Here is a 16,553-nt window from a genome sequence, read left to right as displayed (position 1 = left end):
CCCTGGGACCGATGCAGCCTTCTCCCTCGCCCGTCATTCAAGAGATCGCTCCACAGCAGGCGGTTCGACCACCGGCTTCCCGACGACGGTCATCACAGGCCGGACACAGGCCCACGACAATCGCTTGTGCAGAATGCCGCAGGAAGAAGGTCAAATGTGACTCCCGGAGACCATCCTGCTCTCAATGCCTGGAAGATGGCCACACGTCGTGCGAGTATGTGGGGTGGAAGAAGACCGGGTTGCCTCGAGGCTACGTCCGAGACCTAGAAGCTCAGATACGTATGAACGCATCTACAGATCTTCTTCTGAGTTTCTCTTTGTCGCACTGACTGGGGTTGCAGAAGCCCTCAAGGCTGAAAATGATGAACTCCGCAACCTCCAAGGCAAGCCGCAAAGTGACAGCCAGACTATTTCCCACCCTCAGACCACAGCCCAATACGAGTTTCCCTCGGACGACATCTTGCCGTCCGGGTTCCTGGGTCAGACGTCGCCTTACGCACCCTCGGACCATGATATCTTGATGCAGGATCCTTTCGATGTCGCTAGACTTGCAATATCGGAACTACTTACCGCAGAAGATCGAAATAATCTGTAGGTTAGCCAGTCCTGTTTGCCTGCCTTTTGCTTGCAATCACTGGATCATCTGCTTATGAGAGTCCAGCTGCACGATCTACTTCACACGATGCCATCCCTTCGTGCCTGTTTTGCATAGGCCCAGCTTCAGCGTCGATAAAGACGCACACGTGTCTCTGTCCGTCTTCGCACTTGCTTCGCGCCACGAATCTTCCCTCGCATCCAAATCCGAAATCTTCTACAGCCTGGCCAAGCAATCAACTCAAGCTACCTTCATTAATCCGGACATGAGTACCCTCACTGCATTGATCCTGCAAGCCATCTACGAGATTGGGATGCCCAACTCCTCGGTGCACGCCCTGACGACCGTCGGGTCCGCTCTTTCACTTGCGAGTGCCTTCAGATTGCTGAGGATGGAGGAACAGGACGAGGGGGAGAGCAAGCCTAACCCATGGATGGTCCGACCGGTGGACTGGGTGGAGGAGGAAGGTCGAAGGAGGGCGTTCCTGATGGTTCTGAGCCTGAGCCGTTGGATGGCCACGATCCAAGACCGCGAGATGGGCTTTCCAGTAAAGCGGGAGATCAACGTGATGCTGCCCATCAGTGATGAGATATGGTTTGCCGACGTAAGTTCTTTCCGACGCAGCAGTTTCATAGAATGTGCTGATGACGACCGCTGGATGCAGCCTGCTTCACAGCCAACAACAAGGCCAGTTACAGCCTCGATTACCTCACTCCACAACGCGAGCGACGCAGGCCCGTTTGCCAGGTTTGTCCAGGCGCTCGGCTTATTCGCAAAGGTCAACGACTTCAATCAGGCATACCGACTGCGAAGCAGCGGCCAGAACGGTGAAGAGTTGTCCAGGATAGACAACATCATTCAGGCATATATAGGCTCATTCCCCTTAAGCTGGCGGAGTTCCCAGCTCGAAGGCGAACACCTGCTCGACCCGACCACACTCGCACTTGCCCACAGGTCAGTCATGGCTGCTTTATCTCCTTCTCTCAAAGCCTTTGTTCTACATGGATCGACTGTCGGGGAACGATGGAGCCGCAAGGGAAATGTCTTGATGTAAATCACCTACTGATTGCGCTTTTAACAGCGCCCTCCTTCTTCTTCACCATCCTGTAGCGCGCAGGGAATCACACGGCTACTCTAAATCCCAATGTCTGGCCTCGGCGGAAGAGATTCTTGACGTCGTCTACGTGATCCAGGACGTGCCCAATGCTGGGAATTACCTCCTCCCTCACCCGCTCGTGCTGGCCGCTCGAGTCCGACTCTTGGAGCTGTCCCAGCGGAAAGGCCACTACAGAGGCCGGGACATGGACCTGATCGTCAAGGCCCTGCTGACCTTTGGGAAGTACTGGGGCATGCAAGGTCCGTCCGTCCGTCCGTCCATTCCCCATGTTGGCTGTGTAATTTCAGTTTGCACACCCCCACAGTTACATAGTAAACTGGTCCGGGGGCACTACTGACAGATTGATCGTGCTGCGAGATATAGAGAAACTCAGCGAACACGCAGGCAAGATTGAAGCCAACACGGTGCCGTTCAGCGAGCCCTTGACGCACGTCATCCCAGCCACGAAACATCCCGTGTCAAGACAGAAGACGGCGCAGTTCGTCCCCAGCGCTGTTCCACGACGGCCCGGCGTGGAAAGAAACAACAGCGGTTATCCGGCCACCCCTGGAGGAGGAGGAATCATTGCCGCTGCCCCTGGGGAGGATCAAGGTAGGATGGCGGGAGGAGTAGTTCAGAGCCCTGGCAACAACAACACGAACATGAGCCTGGGTAATTACGACGCGAGTCCGCCGCTGAATCATGACGCCATGGACACCGCCATCTTTTCCAGCGACATCTTCGACTGGGCCATGGGCCATGGGTCGGAGGCGCTGGAATCGCCGAACCAATCCAATCGTGTTTGGCAAACAGGTTTCTACCGCGAGTGATGGACCTGGGCAAGCCCCTTGGTGTATACCTAGCAAGCCGGCTTCGGTAATGAACGGCACAGCATGACGCAGGATGCTCAATAACGACGAGGTAGCTAATAAGTATAGGGATCCCGCTGTGTCTCAGAGCGGATAGATACCCTTATAAAGGAAGATAACCTTATACCTGGGGGTTAATCACTCTTCTTCACAGCCACCGAACCCCCTTTTCATCAAACGCGTGCCATTATTTCTGAAGTCGGGCTACTAAGCAATAAGCAGGGAGTGCATCGACGTGAGCTTCTCCGGGTTACACTCTACCTTGTAGACCATGCTAGCCGCTGTGCACCCTTCCCGTGATACTGTACATATGTTATGTTGTTCCGCAAATACCAGAGGACAAAAATGATATAGTCCACCCCGCGTGACCGGTAACCGACAATAGATGCTTTTATATTTCCCGTCGACACATCCGCCCCTTGTTCGCCCTGCCATCTCTGTAAAAGATTTCCCCACCTACCGACTACCTCAGGCCAGCGCCTGTTGTGCTGGGTATCTCGCGAACGTCGTCAAGACACTCACAGAGAAAAGCAATCAATTTCCGCCTGACCGACCCACAGCAGACCATGAGAAGCTTCAAAGCGCAGACGGCATCGACCATCATGTCGACCTGGTTCGCGTGCGTGACTTCTTTGTCACCAAAGGACTCGTAGACCTCCAATGCCGCTTTCACCACGACCCAGGAAAACCCCTCGAGATTGAGCAGGTACTTGCCGGAAGACGGGTCCTGGGCGCTGCTCATGACGAAAATGCGATGCACCCGGTCGAGGAAGAATTGTTGCAGGAGCGCAGTCCGACGTAGTTTCCACAGTGTTGATACCATGATGAACAAGGCCTGGAAGTGCGAGGAGATCTTGATGTACCGTGGATAGTCCCACGTGTCGGGCTGGAGGAACGGTTCGAGTGCCCGTGACACCACGGGGGGATCATATACGTCCTCGTCGTCCAACGTCAGCTTTAATGATGAGGAAGATTCTAGCCGAGAAGACGAGCGCGGACCTTGAGTTGTTGCTGTGGTGGTGGTGCTGAAGATCAACTTTGAAGGGTCGACGTTGTTTTCTCCCCGGGCGAGAAATTGGAGGACCTCGATCGCTTGGTCAGCGTGGTCTTTCCGAAAGACCAGTTCGCTGGGCGGGAGTTCGCTGACGATATACGGCATGAAATGGCACGTGGACGGAATCGGACCAGCGGAAGAAGCGAGAATGATGCTCCTGAGACCTCCTCTTCCAGCCACGACTGCTTCATAGGCCTTGAGATGGACGTTTGAGACGCCAGGTGGCGATATCCGCGACTCTGCCACGGTCGCCATGATAATGCCCATGATAAAGTCATCAGGGAGTGATTCCCCACGGCTCCCCTCCAGCCGGTCCTTCAGGGTGAGGTATGCGAGTGCCTTTCGGCGGAAAAAGGACACGGGCTCTTGCCCGCCCCTCAAGGATATCAGGAGACCTTGTGCGTTGACCACCATCCATTGCAGAACGAAGGGCGACGTCAAGCTGTTAACCATGCTGACATCTCGAACGGAGCTGAATAGGGCGTCGGATCGAGTCCCATACAGGATTTGGGGCAGATAAGAGACGTCTTCCTCCGTCCATCGTTAGCAAAAACCACCACTGTCTGTGGACGGACGGAAGGGACTCAAAATGGGACTGACAGAATTGAACCAATTCTTGATCCTCACGGGGAATGTCGGATGGCAGCGCAAAGAAGGGATCTAATATGGACCCGATCTCGCTGATGGGGGAATCGGACGATTCTCTTGAGAGCCGTACGGCGGTGGACCATTCTGTTGATGGCCTTCGATGCTGGGGAGACTGAGGCTGTTCGTGAGTCTCAGAGTCGGATTCGTCCCGTCGCCATGGCGACCTTTGATCTTTGAGGTCGGCAGCAGGCTTGTCCTTGTGAGGAAAGAGTCAGGCTGGGTCCTGGAAAGGATAAAATACAAATCAAATAACAAGACGCCAACACAGAACACCAGCGCCAACAAGGTAAATGCCTCGGGATGGACTCTGCCATACGCACCTTCGACCTTTTGGGAGGCGCATTGGAAACGCGCCACGCAGCCAGCGTCTCGTAGCGACGACTGCGAATAGATCGCGATGTCTTGGATGGTGAAGTCGGCTTGGGGGAGGTTTCATCCATGGTTTTTGTTTGCAAAGCACGGAAAGCGCACGAATTGACCCATTTCCGCGCATCCACCCAGTATTTGCACCACGACGGACGAATTCAGCCAAACAACAGGACCTCTTCTGGCCCAGTATCCGAGAGACTTTATCCAGAAATTTCGTCGCTCCAGCTGGGTGGGTTGAATCGCGCCCAAACCGTTTGAGTAAGAATGCAGAATTGGCATTTGCCGTGTGGGAATTGCGCTGCAGATACATAACGCCGAAGAAAGGGAAGCCCCCCGGGCCCTTGGCGACGCTTCAGCTCCATGGCTGGCAGCTGGCAGCTGAACCCCTCCCCGCTGGATGCTTTGGGAGGAGGAGGTTGGAGCCTAGACAGAACCCTAAGAGTCCAATTGCGGTATCCATCATGAGAGCCAAATCGGGGCAATGGGGCCTGCTTGTCAGCCCTGTCACTCCGTCACATTGTCAGCTTCCGATGTGGCAAGAAGATGGGGAATTCGAATTCGCATTCATCTTGCGTCTAAGATGCTGACTCGGTAATTACACGAACAGCATGTTCCCGTGTGATCGTCGCAGAGGTCTTGCAGCAATCTGATCGGCGAAAGGGCGCCTGCGCCTCACGCAAAAGTACCTAGGTAAGTACTAAGCACGATACCCAACCATCCATACCTGGTACTCAATCCTCATGCTGGATCTACCGAGACCTCAAGGCCCATACGTGCGGCTCACCCAAGCTCCCTTTTTACTAACATTAGTCCTTGCACACAATGTCGCGCCCATGAGTTGTACCGACCAGCAAGGAACGATGGTAGAGCAAATTGCTGCTGGCCCGCAGTGTGCCAATAGCTGGCAGTGTAGAGCCCTGAGAGACTTTCGAGTTTTCTGACAACAGTGCGAGTATCCGTGGAGAGTAAGACCTGCTGGCTTATATCTCTGCAAAATCTCTCTCAGCTACATAAAGTCTTCAGGATCTCGGTCTTGCCCAAGACCCTATGTCAACCCGGAGTTGAAGTTGAAGACAGCCTCAGAAACCATGAGTCTTCATTCTGCAGTGTTATTCGCGATGGATACGATGTCCTCGGTGATGCTGGCCAACTTGAGTGGCGAGGCTCCTGCTTGAAGACATTACTGGAGGTGTTGATCAGGCGATTCTGGGAAGGTGTACTTGGTTGACGGGTCTGAGCCACCTAAAGACGATCCCTTGTGTGCGGCGATGGATCTGTAACGAGTGTAGATGGAGAGTGAATGCGCTCTGGCTCGGTACGTCGCTTCCTACTACCTAGATATGTAGATACCCAGGTAGATACCTAGCGAGCTAGGTAGGTAGCCTCGTCGGTAGTAAATCAGTGACAAGGCTGACAAGGCTGAAAAGATGACAACGCCAAGCCCCGACGAGGCTGTGAATTGCAAGCCGCCGCAATTGACTCCAGATTTTGTGCGGGCCATATCCCGCTTCACAATATCCGCCCTTCATCGTGTCTTCTGGTGCCTTGTCGCTGGGGCAAAGTGGTGGACGATTGCCCGATTCCCTTCTCTTTGAACATGCTTTAGCCTTGTACACTCTTTGGAACGCCCGTCTTCTGCATATTGTACAGCGTCGAGCCTAAGCACACTTTTTGCCTGTTGCAGACCATCGCAGGCATAACTAAGTCCGCCGACCCTAACATTCACCATGGCGCAATCCCAGCAACAACTGGGTCACAAGGATGCGGCCTTGTTCAGGCAAGTTGTCCGCAACTTTGAAAACAAACAATACAAAAAAGGTAGGAGTCTTGTACCGTGCGGTTCAGACAAACCAAAGCTCATTTCCACCTAGGTCTCAAGGCTGCCGAACAAATCCTACGGAAAACACCCAACCATGGGGACACGCAAGCGATGAAGGCCCTGATCATGAGCCACCAAGGCCACACCGAAGAAGCGTTTGCCCTGGCCAAGATCGCCCTCAACAACAACATGAAGTCGCAGGTTTGCTGGCACGTGTACGGCTTATTATACCGCGGTGTGAAGAACTATGAAGAGGCTATCAAGGCATACAAGTTCGCGTTGCGGTTAGACCCCGATTCAGTGCCTATACAGAGAGATTTGGCACATCTTCAGGTCCAGATGCGAGATTATGAAGGCTACGTCCAGAGCCGGAAAATTATGCTGCAGCAGAAACCAGGAATACGACAAAATTGGACAGCCCTAGCAATCGCACACCACCTGGCGGGAAACTACGAGGACGCAGAGAATGTTCTCACCACGTATGAGGAGACGCTCAAGGCAAAGCCGAACAGGTCAGACACTGAACACTGGGAAGCTGTGCTCTACAAGAACTACATTATTGCAGAATCGGGCGAGCTTGAGAAGGCGCTCGATCATCTGGAGGCAGTAGGGAAGAAGAGCCCTGATGTTCTTGCGGTGATGGAAATGAAAGCAGATTATCTCGCCAGGTTGGGTCGGAAATCAGAAGCCGAGGCGGCGTATGCTGCCTTGCTCGAGCGCAATCCGGATGACTCCGGTTACTACGATGGATATATCGCTGCTAAAGGCCTAACGGATGGTCCTGCAGCGGAGATCAACAACGCATACCAAGAGCTTGCGGCAAGGCACCCCAAAGCCGACCTTCCCAGAAGGAGACCGTTGGACGTTCTATCTGGGGAGGAGTTCAAGCAAGCTGCAGACCAATATCTGCAGAGAATGCTGCGAAAAGGAGTTCCTTCGACCTTTGCAAACATCAAACACCTTTACACTGACGAGTCCAAGCGGGACACTATCCAGGGATTGGTGGAGGAGTACGCCTCCGGGAATCTACAGTCACAAACCAATGGAGCCAAGGAAAATGGCGACAAAGAAGAAACACGCTTCAGATCCTCAGTCCTCTACTTCCTCGCCCAACATTATAACTACAAATTAAGTCGCAACCTCGACAAAGCTCTCGAATACGCCGAAAAATGCATAACCCTGGACCCACAATCTGTCGACTTTCACTCGGTTAAGGCCCGTACTTATAAGCACAAAGGGGAGCTGACCAAAGCTGCCGAGATCATGGACTACGCCCGCTCACTGGATGAGAAGGACCGGGCGATCAACACCAAGTGTGCAAAATACCAACTTCGTTGCGATCAAAATGACAAAGCCCTGGAGACGGCAAGTAAATTCACCCAGAACCGCACCGGAGGCCCGCTGGGGGATCTTGTCGATATGCAATGTGTTTGGTATCTCACAGAAGATGGACAGTCTTATTTGCGCCAACGGAAACTCGGTCTTGCGTTGAAACGTTTCCACCAGATCCTCGGTGTCTTTGACCTGTGGCAGGAAGATCAGTTTGACTTTCACAGCTTCTCCCTGCGCAAGGGCATGATCCGAGTATACATTGACATGCTGCGGTGGGAGGACCGCTTGAGGGAACACCCTTTCTTCTCCACTATGGCCGTCTCTGCGGTGAAGGCGTATCTGCTACTGTTTGACAATCCGGATCTGGTACATGGACCGATTATGGATACTGTCAATGGTACAAACAACCCAGGAGGGATGAGTGCTGCAGATCGCAAGAAGGCGCTCAAGAAGGCCAAAAGGGAACAGGAGAAAATGGAGAAAGCCGAGGCAGAGAAGAAGGCGGCGCTGAAGGCGAGCAAACCCACGCCGAAAGCTGAAGAAGGCGAAACCAAGAAGGAAGACCCCGACCCTTTCGGCAAGACTCTTGTCGAGACAAAGGAGCCTCTGAAGGACGCGATGAAGTTTCTGAGTCCGCTGTTGGAGTTCTGCCCTGACGTCGTAGGGGCGCAGGAGGTCGGGTTCGAGGTGTATCTGAGGAGAAAGAAGTATCTGCTTGCGTTGAAGTGTCTGCTGGAGATGAAGCGCCTGGGTGCCAAAGAAAGCGAGGTGAAAGAACTGGGGGCGAGGCTGAGAAAAGCATTCGAGGCGAGTGAGAAAGACGTGCCAGAGCAGGTCCGTGAGATTGTCAAGGCGGAAACAGGGAAGCTCGTCCAGTGACAACCAAAGTGCCGAACATCCCCAGCATGATGTGACCGAACCAAGTTGGTATTTCTGTTCCACAACGCTGCTAGCGATTCAAAACAACCTCGATCCTATATTACGGCGGGGTCAACTCTCACTGGGACGATGAGACTATTTTCGGAAGGGCTGAACAAAAGTTTCTTACGCTCCTCCGTTCCTGTTACAGATATGACGGAGGAAACTGAATGTTTGAGACGAGGGATCCATCTTCCTATTCACACGTTTCCCTCGTCGACTTGATCATGGTTTTCATGGCAAAATGATGGCGGTACGTTCAATAGGTTTACCTAAGTCGACAAGGCGAGCAAGAGACCCCCTCAAAACCCACTCTCTTCCAAGTCCTGGATCGTGTTGTCTGCCTTCGTAGTACCAGGCATTCTCCTTCATTACCTAGGTCCTTAATGAGGTATGTGCATGGACATGCTACTGGTTTTCCTCTAGACCTAATGCGCGCCGTTTTAACACCGTCCCAATTTGGAACTGTGGCTGTGCAAGGCTGCGCAAGGCTGAGCGGGCGCTGAGGCGGCACAGACTGTGGCACGTGCCGGCCTCGCTTGACATCCCAACTTCTTGTAAGGAGCTCCTATCCGTGGCATCGCCTGCACCGTCTCATATCTAGCCCGACCCGGACTTCAAACAACGGTGACCAGACAAGGAGCCGCATCGTGCCGTCGGCGTGGTGTGGCGATTCGATGGCATGGTTTTCTCGCCCTGGGAGACCTTGTGATGCCTGCCGCAAGCGGAAGATAAGGTGTCTGGTGTCTGATTCAACCCGCGATTGCGTCCTGTGCCGGTCTCAGGGCCAGCAATGCGCCTTCGTGGAGGCGCCTCCCAAGAAGAAACGGAAGCAGACCGATGTGGAGTCCCCGGAGGAGGCTGCTGTCTCCTCGGTATCGCCAGCAGGGACCCAGAAGGAACCATTGCACGATTACTCGAAATTCCCAGAAGCGTCTTTGCTAAGTCAGACGCTTGGACATCAACCCTTTCGAACCAACTCATACATTGGCGCCACGTCTTCTCCAAGCCGTCTACTACTTGAACTTCCGGGTACCTCTGAGCTAGGCAAATATCGAGCATCAGTCTCTGGTTCCGAAGTCCGTCGCGTCAGCCAGGATGGCTATTTCCTGATGCTGCAGGACGATCAGAGTGCTATCAAAGAGCAGCTTGAGGTCCTCGACAAAATCGAGGCTGCAATATCACCACATGGTCCAGCTCTGGTGGAACTGTACTTTCGTATCGTCCACCCTAGCTTCCCGATTCTGCACAAAGATGTGTTTCTGGTGAAGTACGGTCGCTCATATCGGGAACTTACACCGGCATGTTTAGCCGCCGTTTACATGTTGGCATTGAACTGGTGGTCCTATAGCGTTGACCTTGCTGATTTTGTGAGGCCTGATGTCTCGGACCTTGAACAGCTTGTCCCATGCCTCATGGCGTTCGATAAGGCCGCAAAAGTGTCTGATATACAGGCTGGCTTACTGTTCCTGCAGCGACCCAGACGCGATTCTTGGAGATTGACTGCTCAACTAGTTGCTACGGCCGAAGAAGTTGGTTTGCACCGCGATTGCACCGCTTGGCAAATCCCCGACTGGGAGAAGGGCGTCCGCAGACGCCTGGCCTGGGCTCTTTTCATGCAGGACAAGTGGGGAGCTCTCGTTCATGGACGTCCCTCGCACATCAAGGCGGATAATTGGGAAGTCTTCCCCCTCGAACACGAAGACTTCCCAGAGAATGTTGAAGAGGACCACGTCGAACAGGGGAGCTCCGAGGTAGAGAAAGGCATTCTGATCTTCATACATCTCTCGACACTAACACAAATACTCTCCGATGTTATTGACGAGCTGTTTACCGTGCAAGCCAGCAAGAGACATGACAGTACAGTTGCTCTACTGCAAACAGCGAAGCCTATCCAACTACGACTGAAGTCTTGGTACAACAGTCTTCCTTCTTGTTTAGAACTCGGCACTACCACATCAAGAAAACTGTCAGCCACAGGTATGTAGAGCCTGGGTCAGGCGTCGTATTCCGGATTAACCACTGTACAGGTCAGCTTTATCTTGCCTATCTAACGGTGGAAGTGACTCTCCACCGAGCGATCGTCGAGTCGGAGGTGAAGAAACCACTAGATGCTGGTCTGCGGCAGATCACACGAGAAGCCGCAATCATGAGATTCAAATCCGTTGTCGACTTTTTGAAACGGCTCAAGCCTGAGCATATGCAAGGATTCTGGCATTTCGCATCGGGGTCTTGCTTGGCCATTATCGGCACATTTTCGCTGGTGCTTCTTGCAACAAGCACTGATCCGGGCGAGTCAAAAGCTATCTATTCTCAGATTGCTGAGTTTCGATGGTTGCTCAATATCAATGGACCCGGCGCTGGCTTCACAAAACCCGCGGTGGATCTCCTCCAGTCGAATGCGGGTTTCCTCGCAACATATCGCCCTCAAGCTCCTACCAAGGTCATCCCCGGGAACATTTCAGATCGAGCAGATCAATCCGCGGATGAGATCCTCACGACCGCCCTGTCAAACACTGGAAGGCAGGATGAGGGTGAGAGCAACTCAGCAAATACGCAAGCATTCGAAAACATCTCTGAAGACTTCCAGGCCTTACCGTCAGGCATTAGTTTTAGCCCGAACCAGGCATGGCTCTACGACTTCGATGATCTTGTCTCCCAGGCCTGTTCTACGTAGGGCTCAGGTATCACATTCAGGATCCGAAGCACGGTTTACGAGAGCTGTCGTTGGTAACAAGACATGTACACTCGTAGCGGGTCTCAGCTGAGCGTCGACATATTCCACTCGATAGTAGTCGGATTCAGGATAGTCGCGGGGAGTCTCGAACAAAGAGGCTCACAACCTGTGGTCTGGGCCTGTGGACTTGTCCGATAACATGCCCAAATCTCAGGATCTGCCCGCGGGCATTCGCAAGGGCGCCACGGGCCCGCCAAGCAGCGCCCGTGTCACATGCCGAGAAATCACTCTACCAATCTCAATACCCGGCCCTTCAATTTACAGAGGTCGTTACTATTCCCTGAAGACTTCAGCTTCAGTCCTGCTTTATCATGGCCTTGCAAACTGTCGACCACGTCGCTGTCAGCCTTGATGCTCCTAACGTCGACCCTCTACAAGGAACCAAGTACGATTTTAAGAGAGACCTTGTGGGCTACGGGAGAGAGTCTATTCATCCGCGCTGGCCGAACGATGCAAAGATCGCCCTTTCTTTTGTTATCAATTATGAAGAAGGCGCTGAGAGGTCACTATTGAATGGCGACGGGCAGACTGAGAATGTCCTATGGGAACAGCCTCATGTTGCAGAGCGGGTTGGATCAAGGGACCCTAAGATCGAAAGCGACTATGACTATGGCGCTCGTGTGGGGGTCTGGCGTCTTCTGAACATGTTCGAGGAGAACAACATTCGAACCACCATCTACGCTGTCGGCCAAGCTCTTGAGAAAAACATACCACTAGCCCGCAGTCTGGTCGAAGGTGGCCATGAGATCGCTAGTCACGGCTATCGCTGGATTCCTTATCACAACATGACCCCCGAAGAAGAGAAACGGTACATGTTGCGGCAAATGCAATCCTTGAAAGCTACGACTGGGACATTTCCCTCGGGATGGTTTGTTGGGCGCTGTTCACCTCATTCAAAAGCGCTGATCCACGAGGTCCATGAAGAGCTTGGCGTGCCCTTACTCTATGAATCGGACTGCTTTTCAGACGACCTGCCCTACTGGGCCGATGTGCCTGCTGAGAAAAATAGGGAAGAGCCCAAGGGAATGTTGATGCTCCCTTACAGCTACGACAACAACGACCTAAAATATCAGATCGCTCCAGGCACGTGGGGGTCCTCGGGCGCTTTCCTAGAATATCTGAAGAGTTCTTTTGACGTCCTCTATTCTGAAGGACTGAGAGGTCGACCTAAGATGATGACGATCGGCTTGCATTGCAGGATCAGCGGCAAGCCTGGCAGGTTTGCGGCGGTCCAGTCTTTTGTCCAATATGTTCAACAGCAGCCTGATGTTTGGATTACGACCAGGAAAGATATCGCGCTGCATTGGCACGAAACCTTCCCCTATGTTAGGAACAATGCGCCACTCGATGATAGCACGGCGGAGGGTCTCAAGACAGGTCCTTCAAAAGTCGAGAATCTTGTCTATGCTCGAATTTAACAAGGCATGAAATCCTCAAAATCAAACAAAATAAATTCCATTATTTGTTTTCGAGGGCATTTCGCACCATAACGGCACCTGCCTCAAATTGGTCGACAACGATTATCTCCCGGCCAGCTTCCCTTCCCAGTTCTTCTTGACATGCTTCTCTGATAAGAGGTTCCATTCCGAATAAGATCACACCACCTATACAAATAGCTGCAATGTCACACTTGCCGAGTAACTTCTTCACCCCTGCTTTCATCTTCGCTTTGATTGTTCCTTGCGACTCTTTGGCCAGGTCATGTATGCCTATGCTGGTTGCGACCACCCCAGCAAAAAAAGAATTTGCTCGAGATTTGCCGATTAGGCGTAGCACACCATCTTCCAAGTGCTTCTCATATGCTTCTCCCGTTGTTAGGATTGCAAAGTGTTTAGTGGGTTGGAGGTCACGCAGAGCAGCGCATATGCTTGCTTCAAAAATACCCACGACCGGTTTAGGGCCGACTCGAGCTTGCAATAGCGTGACAAGTGGGTGGACTGCATAGCACGCCAACAAGAAGGCGTCATAATCTCCAATGATATCGAGCAGGAGAGAAAAACATTGATCCGCGTTTTCGTCGATATCGTGGCTTTGCAAAACCGGAGGCCCATCAGGGCACGTCCAATATGTGGTTAGTGTCTAAGAGGTGTTCAGCTTCCATCCGCAATACGTCGCAATCAGAAGCATACCTCTGGATCCAAATGGTGGTCGATCCCCGATTTGATCAATTGGGTAATCGCACTCGACCCGTTGGGATTGATTATCAGCAGTCTCGAGGGCATCGTGCTGCCCGCTTCGACGCGATCGAGTGAGGGCAGAGGGAGAGTCCATGAGGGGATAGTTCCCCCACCACCCATGCACAGCTCCGGGAAATATGTCTTTCTCGAAATCATGGTTGGTTAAGTCATTGAATCTCGTTATCGCGCGGAGCCCGCGGGCCCTGCATGATAAGCCCGCTTGCAGCTCCAAAGTCTAGATGTGGCTAGGGGCGATAGCCTTGCGGAGGTGCTCGAGGTGGTTTGCGATTTTGGGTGTACATTACATCTATTTATGAGGTGTTTGGTTCCCACGTGGCAAGAACTTTCATTGTATAGGGATTAATGCCTGCAGATACGATTGAAACGGCTGAGAGGACTATATCAGCACGCAGGAATCGCAAGTCGACTTCAACAGTTTCACCCTCCAAGTCATAGCCTCGAGTACTGTGCTCGTCCCCAATGGCCACGCTTCGTCGATTCCACGACAAGCACCTCGTGCTACATCCTCACGCAGGAGCCTTCACTTCAGAGCCAGACTCGGCACGATGGAGCAACAAAGATCTTGATCCAGTGCCTCAAGAGAAGAAAACATGGGAATGGTGGCAGTAAGTCCTGCTATTCCTGCTGTCGCTTCGCAACCCTGGACGACCGCAGGGCTAACCACTGGTCCCTAGCGTCGGAGGCTTTTGGATTGCTGAAGGCTTCAATCCTGCACAAATGCAAGTTCCTTCCAGTGCTGTGGCACTTGGACTGAACCCAGGTCTCGCGATGGTGGCTTGCTTGGTCGGCAACCTTCTCGTTACTGGACCAGTTTGCATTGTAGGCTGGCTTGGAAGCAAGGTGAGGCAATGCTGGACTCAATGTTGCTCTGCTAACCTTCGCATAGTACTCAATTCCGTTTCCGGTCATTGCTCGAGCGTAAGCAGGGACACTTCCCTCGTACAGCAGACACTAAGAACAATTTAGGTCATATGGGATGATTGGCGCATACTGGGCAATGGTAAATATCTTTGCACTTTGGCGAACTTATGACTGATGCTGTCAGATCATCCGTGGGATATTCTGTGTCATTCTATACGGTGTTCAAGCGACCCTCGGTGGGAACGCTGTTCGATGCATGCTTGAAGCCATCTGGCCGTCCTTTGCCCACTGGCACTTGAACAGCCTTCCTAAAAGTGCAGACATCACGGCCCCAGACCTACTTTGCTTCGCTCTCTTCTGGATCGCCTCGTTCCCACTCCTCTTCGTGCCCATGTCCTCACTGCGTTGGCTGTTCGCAGTCAAAATTGCAATCATGCCATTCTTCTATGTGGCCTTGTTCACGTGGGCGTTGACGGCAGGCCACGGCGTTGGACCTTTGTTTTCGATTCCCAACAAGATCACCAGCGGATGGTCGATCGGATATGTCTTTTGTTCCACCATCCTAGCCACCATCGGAGGCAATGCTAGTAGGTATGCCCGGCTCAAGAGAGAATTTTGCTAATGATGATACCAGCTTTTGCGGTCAACATGGCGGACATCACTCGCTACGCCAAAAATCCTCGGAGCTCAGCTATTGCGCAGGCATTTGCGCTGCCAATCTGTATCACGATGAGTAAGTAAAGCTCAGTGCAACTCAAGATTCAGGACTAACGTCTGCTAGTTGAACTGCTCGGAGGTGAGGAACAAGATTGGATGTTAATTCGCGTGGCTAACACCTCTTCAAGCACTCATGGCGGCCACGGCTCAAGTTGTGTACGGCCAGGTTCTCTGGAACCCCTTGACAATCATTCTTCTCTGGAACAACAGGACTGCGAAATTCTTTGCCGGCCTGCTCTTCGCGTTCGCGACCATCGCAACAAGTGAGCAATCCGACTTCCTATTGAGCTACCTTTCCTAACGCTGAGACTATTTCAGACATCACCGGGAACAGTATTCCCTTTGCTCATGATATTGCCGGTATTTTCCCAAGATATATGAACGTTCGGTGAGCATCCAGCGTCCAAGTGCTGCCCATCCGGTGTCACAGCAAACTGACAGTCCATAGACGCGGCCAAGTGCTATGTGCTATTCTCGGGTTTGCAATGAACCCTTGGGTCATCCAGGTTCGGGCTTCTCGCTTCTTCAATTTCGTCGGAGGATATTCGATCTTTCTGGGGCCGCTGGTTGGAGGTAAGCCACGTCCACTTCACGCTTTGGCCTTCATAGCCCTCACAGATCGCTAACCAGCTGCCTAGTCATCTTGTGCGACTACCTGATCATCCGCAAGGCTAGACCATACAATATATACCAGCTTTACCGACCGGAAGGCCTGTACTGGTACTGGAAAGGGTGCAACTTCCGAGCTCTGACGGCGTGGCTGGTCGGTGTCGTCCCGCTTCTGCCAGGTCTGATCTACAACATCAACTCCAACATCAAAATGGACAAAGGCATCTTGGAGTTCTACACGCTCGGGTGGCTGGATGGACTGGTCATTGCATCGTAAGTCATTTCTCTTCCTCACACACAGATCTGGCCAAGGAAAGTCGCTAAGAGAGAAACCCCAATGTCGTCTCTAGGCTCACGTATTATCTGCTCTGTCTGGCATTTCCGTTTGCGACAGAGGTTGAAGACGGGACTGTGGTTGTGGTCGAGACAAAGGACGTCGAGTCTCTTCCCGAGGAATCTCGTCATGCGCAGGACGAGAAGTAGTCGGCTCAAAGAGTTCTGCCCCACGAGATGGATACTAGGGGTTAGTAGCAAGTACTTGAGACGCAACCAGGAACCATGATAGCTTTGGTCTTCTATCTTCACGCCTTTTCTTTACACTGCATCGCAGTCCGGGACTTTGACAATATGTCGAATGTCAAAGCGTGAGGGTACCCGGCACAAGGCTGCGTACCCCGCAAAAGGCTACCGGACCATTACTGAGAACTCAGTAGTTTGTTTCTCTGTCTCAG

General features: G+C 52.6%; 7 protein-coding genes across 7 annotated transcripts; 5 read left to right on the top strand and 2 right to left on the bottom strand.

Moving 5' to 3' along the window:
• Positions 1–184: 184 nt before the first annotated feature.
• On the top strand, positions 185–2,521 carry Z520_09085 (uncharacterized protein; the record flags this gene model as incomplete). The annotated part of the gene is made up of 5 exons (XM_016779581.1): positions 185–591; positions 713–1,199; positions 1,260–1,549; positions 1,677–1,951; positions 2,076–2,521. The coding sequence occupies 5 exons, from the start codon at positions 185–187 to the stop codon at positions 2,519–2,521; spliced, it is 1,905 nt and encodes a 634-aa protein (XP_016629292.1).
• Positions 2,522–3,023: 502 nt separating this feature from the next.
• Positions 3,024–4,067, bottom strand: Z520_09084 (uncharacterized protein; the record flags this gene model as incomplete). Its single annotated transcript, XM_016779580.1, has 1 exon — positions 3,024–4,067. One exon carries the CDS (start codon positions 4,065–4,067, stop codon positions 3,024–3,026), a length of 1,044 nt encoding a protein of 347 aa, XP_016629291.1.
• A 2,291-nt stretch (positions 4,068–6,358) lies between these two features.
• Z520_09083 (uncharacterized protein) lies at positions 6,359–8,661 on the top strand (the record flags this gene model as incomplete). The annotated part of the gene is made up of 2 exons (XM_016779579.1): positions 6,359–6,449; positions 6,503–8,661. 2 exons carry the CDS (start codon positions 6,359–6,361, stop codon positions 8,659–8,661), a joined length of 2,250 nt encoding a protein of 749 aa, XP_016629290.1.
• Positions 8,662–9,377: 716 nt separating this feature from the next.
• Z520_09082 (uncharacterized protein) lies at positions 9,378–11,377 on the top strand (the record flags this gene model as incomplete). The annotated part of the gene is made up of 2 exons (XM_016779578.1): positions 9,378–10,680; positions 10,731–11,377. 2 exons carry the CDS (start codon positions 9,378–9,380, stop codon positions 11,375–11,377), a joined length of 1,950 nt encoding a protein of 649 aa, XP_016629289.1.
• Positions 11,378–11,748: 371 nt separating this feature from the next.
• Positions 11,749–12,855, top strand: Z520_09081 (uncharacterized protein; the record flags this gene model as incomplete). The annotated part of the gene is made up of 1 exon (XM_016779577.1): positions 11,749–12,855. The coding sequence occupies one exon, from the start codon at positions 11,749–11,751 to the stop codon at positions 12,853–12,855; it is 1,107 nt and encodes a 368-aa protein (XP_016629288.1).
• A 40-nt stretch (positions 12,856–12,895) lies between these two features.
• Positions 12,896–13,659, bottom strand: Z520_09080 (uncharacterized protein; the record flags this gene model as incomplete). Its single annotated transcript, XM_016779576.1, has 2 exons — positions 12,896–13,516; positions 13,567–13,659. 2 exons carry the CDS (start codon positions 13,657–13,659, stop codon positions 12,896–12,898), a joined length of 714 nt encoding a protein of 237 aa, XP_016629287.1.
• Positions 13,660–14,094: 435 nt separating this feature from the next.
• Z520_09079 (uncharacterized protein) lies at positions 14,095–16,099 on the top strand (the record flags this gene model as incomplete). Its single annotated transcript, XM_016779575.1, has 10 exons — positions 14,095–14,240; positions 14,310–14,475; positions 14,522–14,553; positions 14,602–14,635; positions 14,681–15,083; positions 15,131–15,229; positions 15,342–15,476; positions 15,532–15,601; positions 15,662–15,786; positions 15,852–16,099. 10 exons carry the CDS (start codon positions 14,095–14,097, stop codon positions 16,097–16,099), a joined length of 1,458 nt encoding a protein of 485 aa, XP_016629286.1.
• Positions 16,100–16,553: the final 454 nt, after the last annotated feature.

The sequence above is a fragment of the Fonsecaea multimorphosa genome (assembly GCF_000836435.1).
Source record: "Fonsecaea multimorphosa CBS 102226 unplaced genomic scaffold supercont1.22, whole genome shotgun sequence".
Lineage (NCBI taxonomy): Eukaryota > Fungi > Ascomycota > Eurotiomycetes > Chaetothyriales > Herpotrichiellaceae > Fonsecaea > Fonsecaea multimorphosa.
Note: the sequence above shows the minus strand (reverse complement) of the source record. Positions and strands in the feature narration are given on the sequence as shown.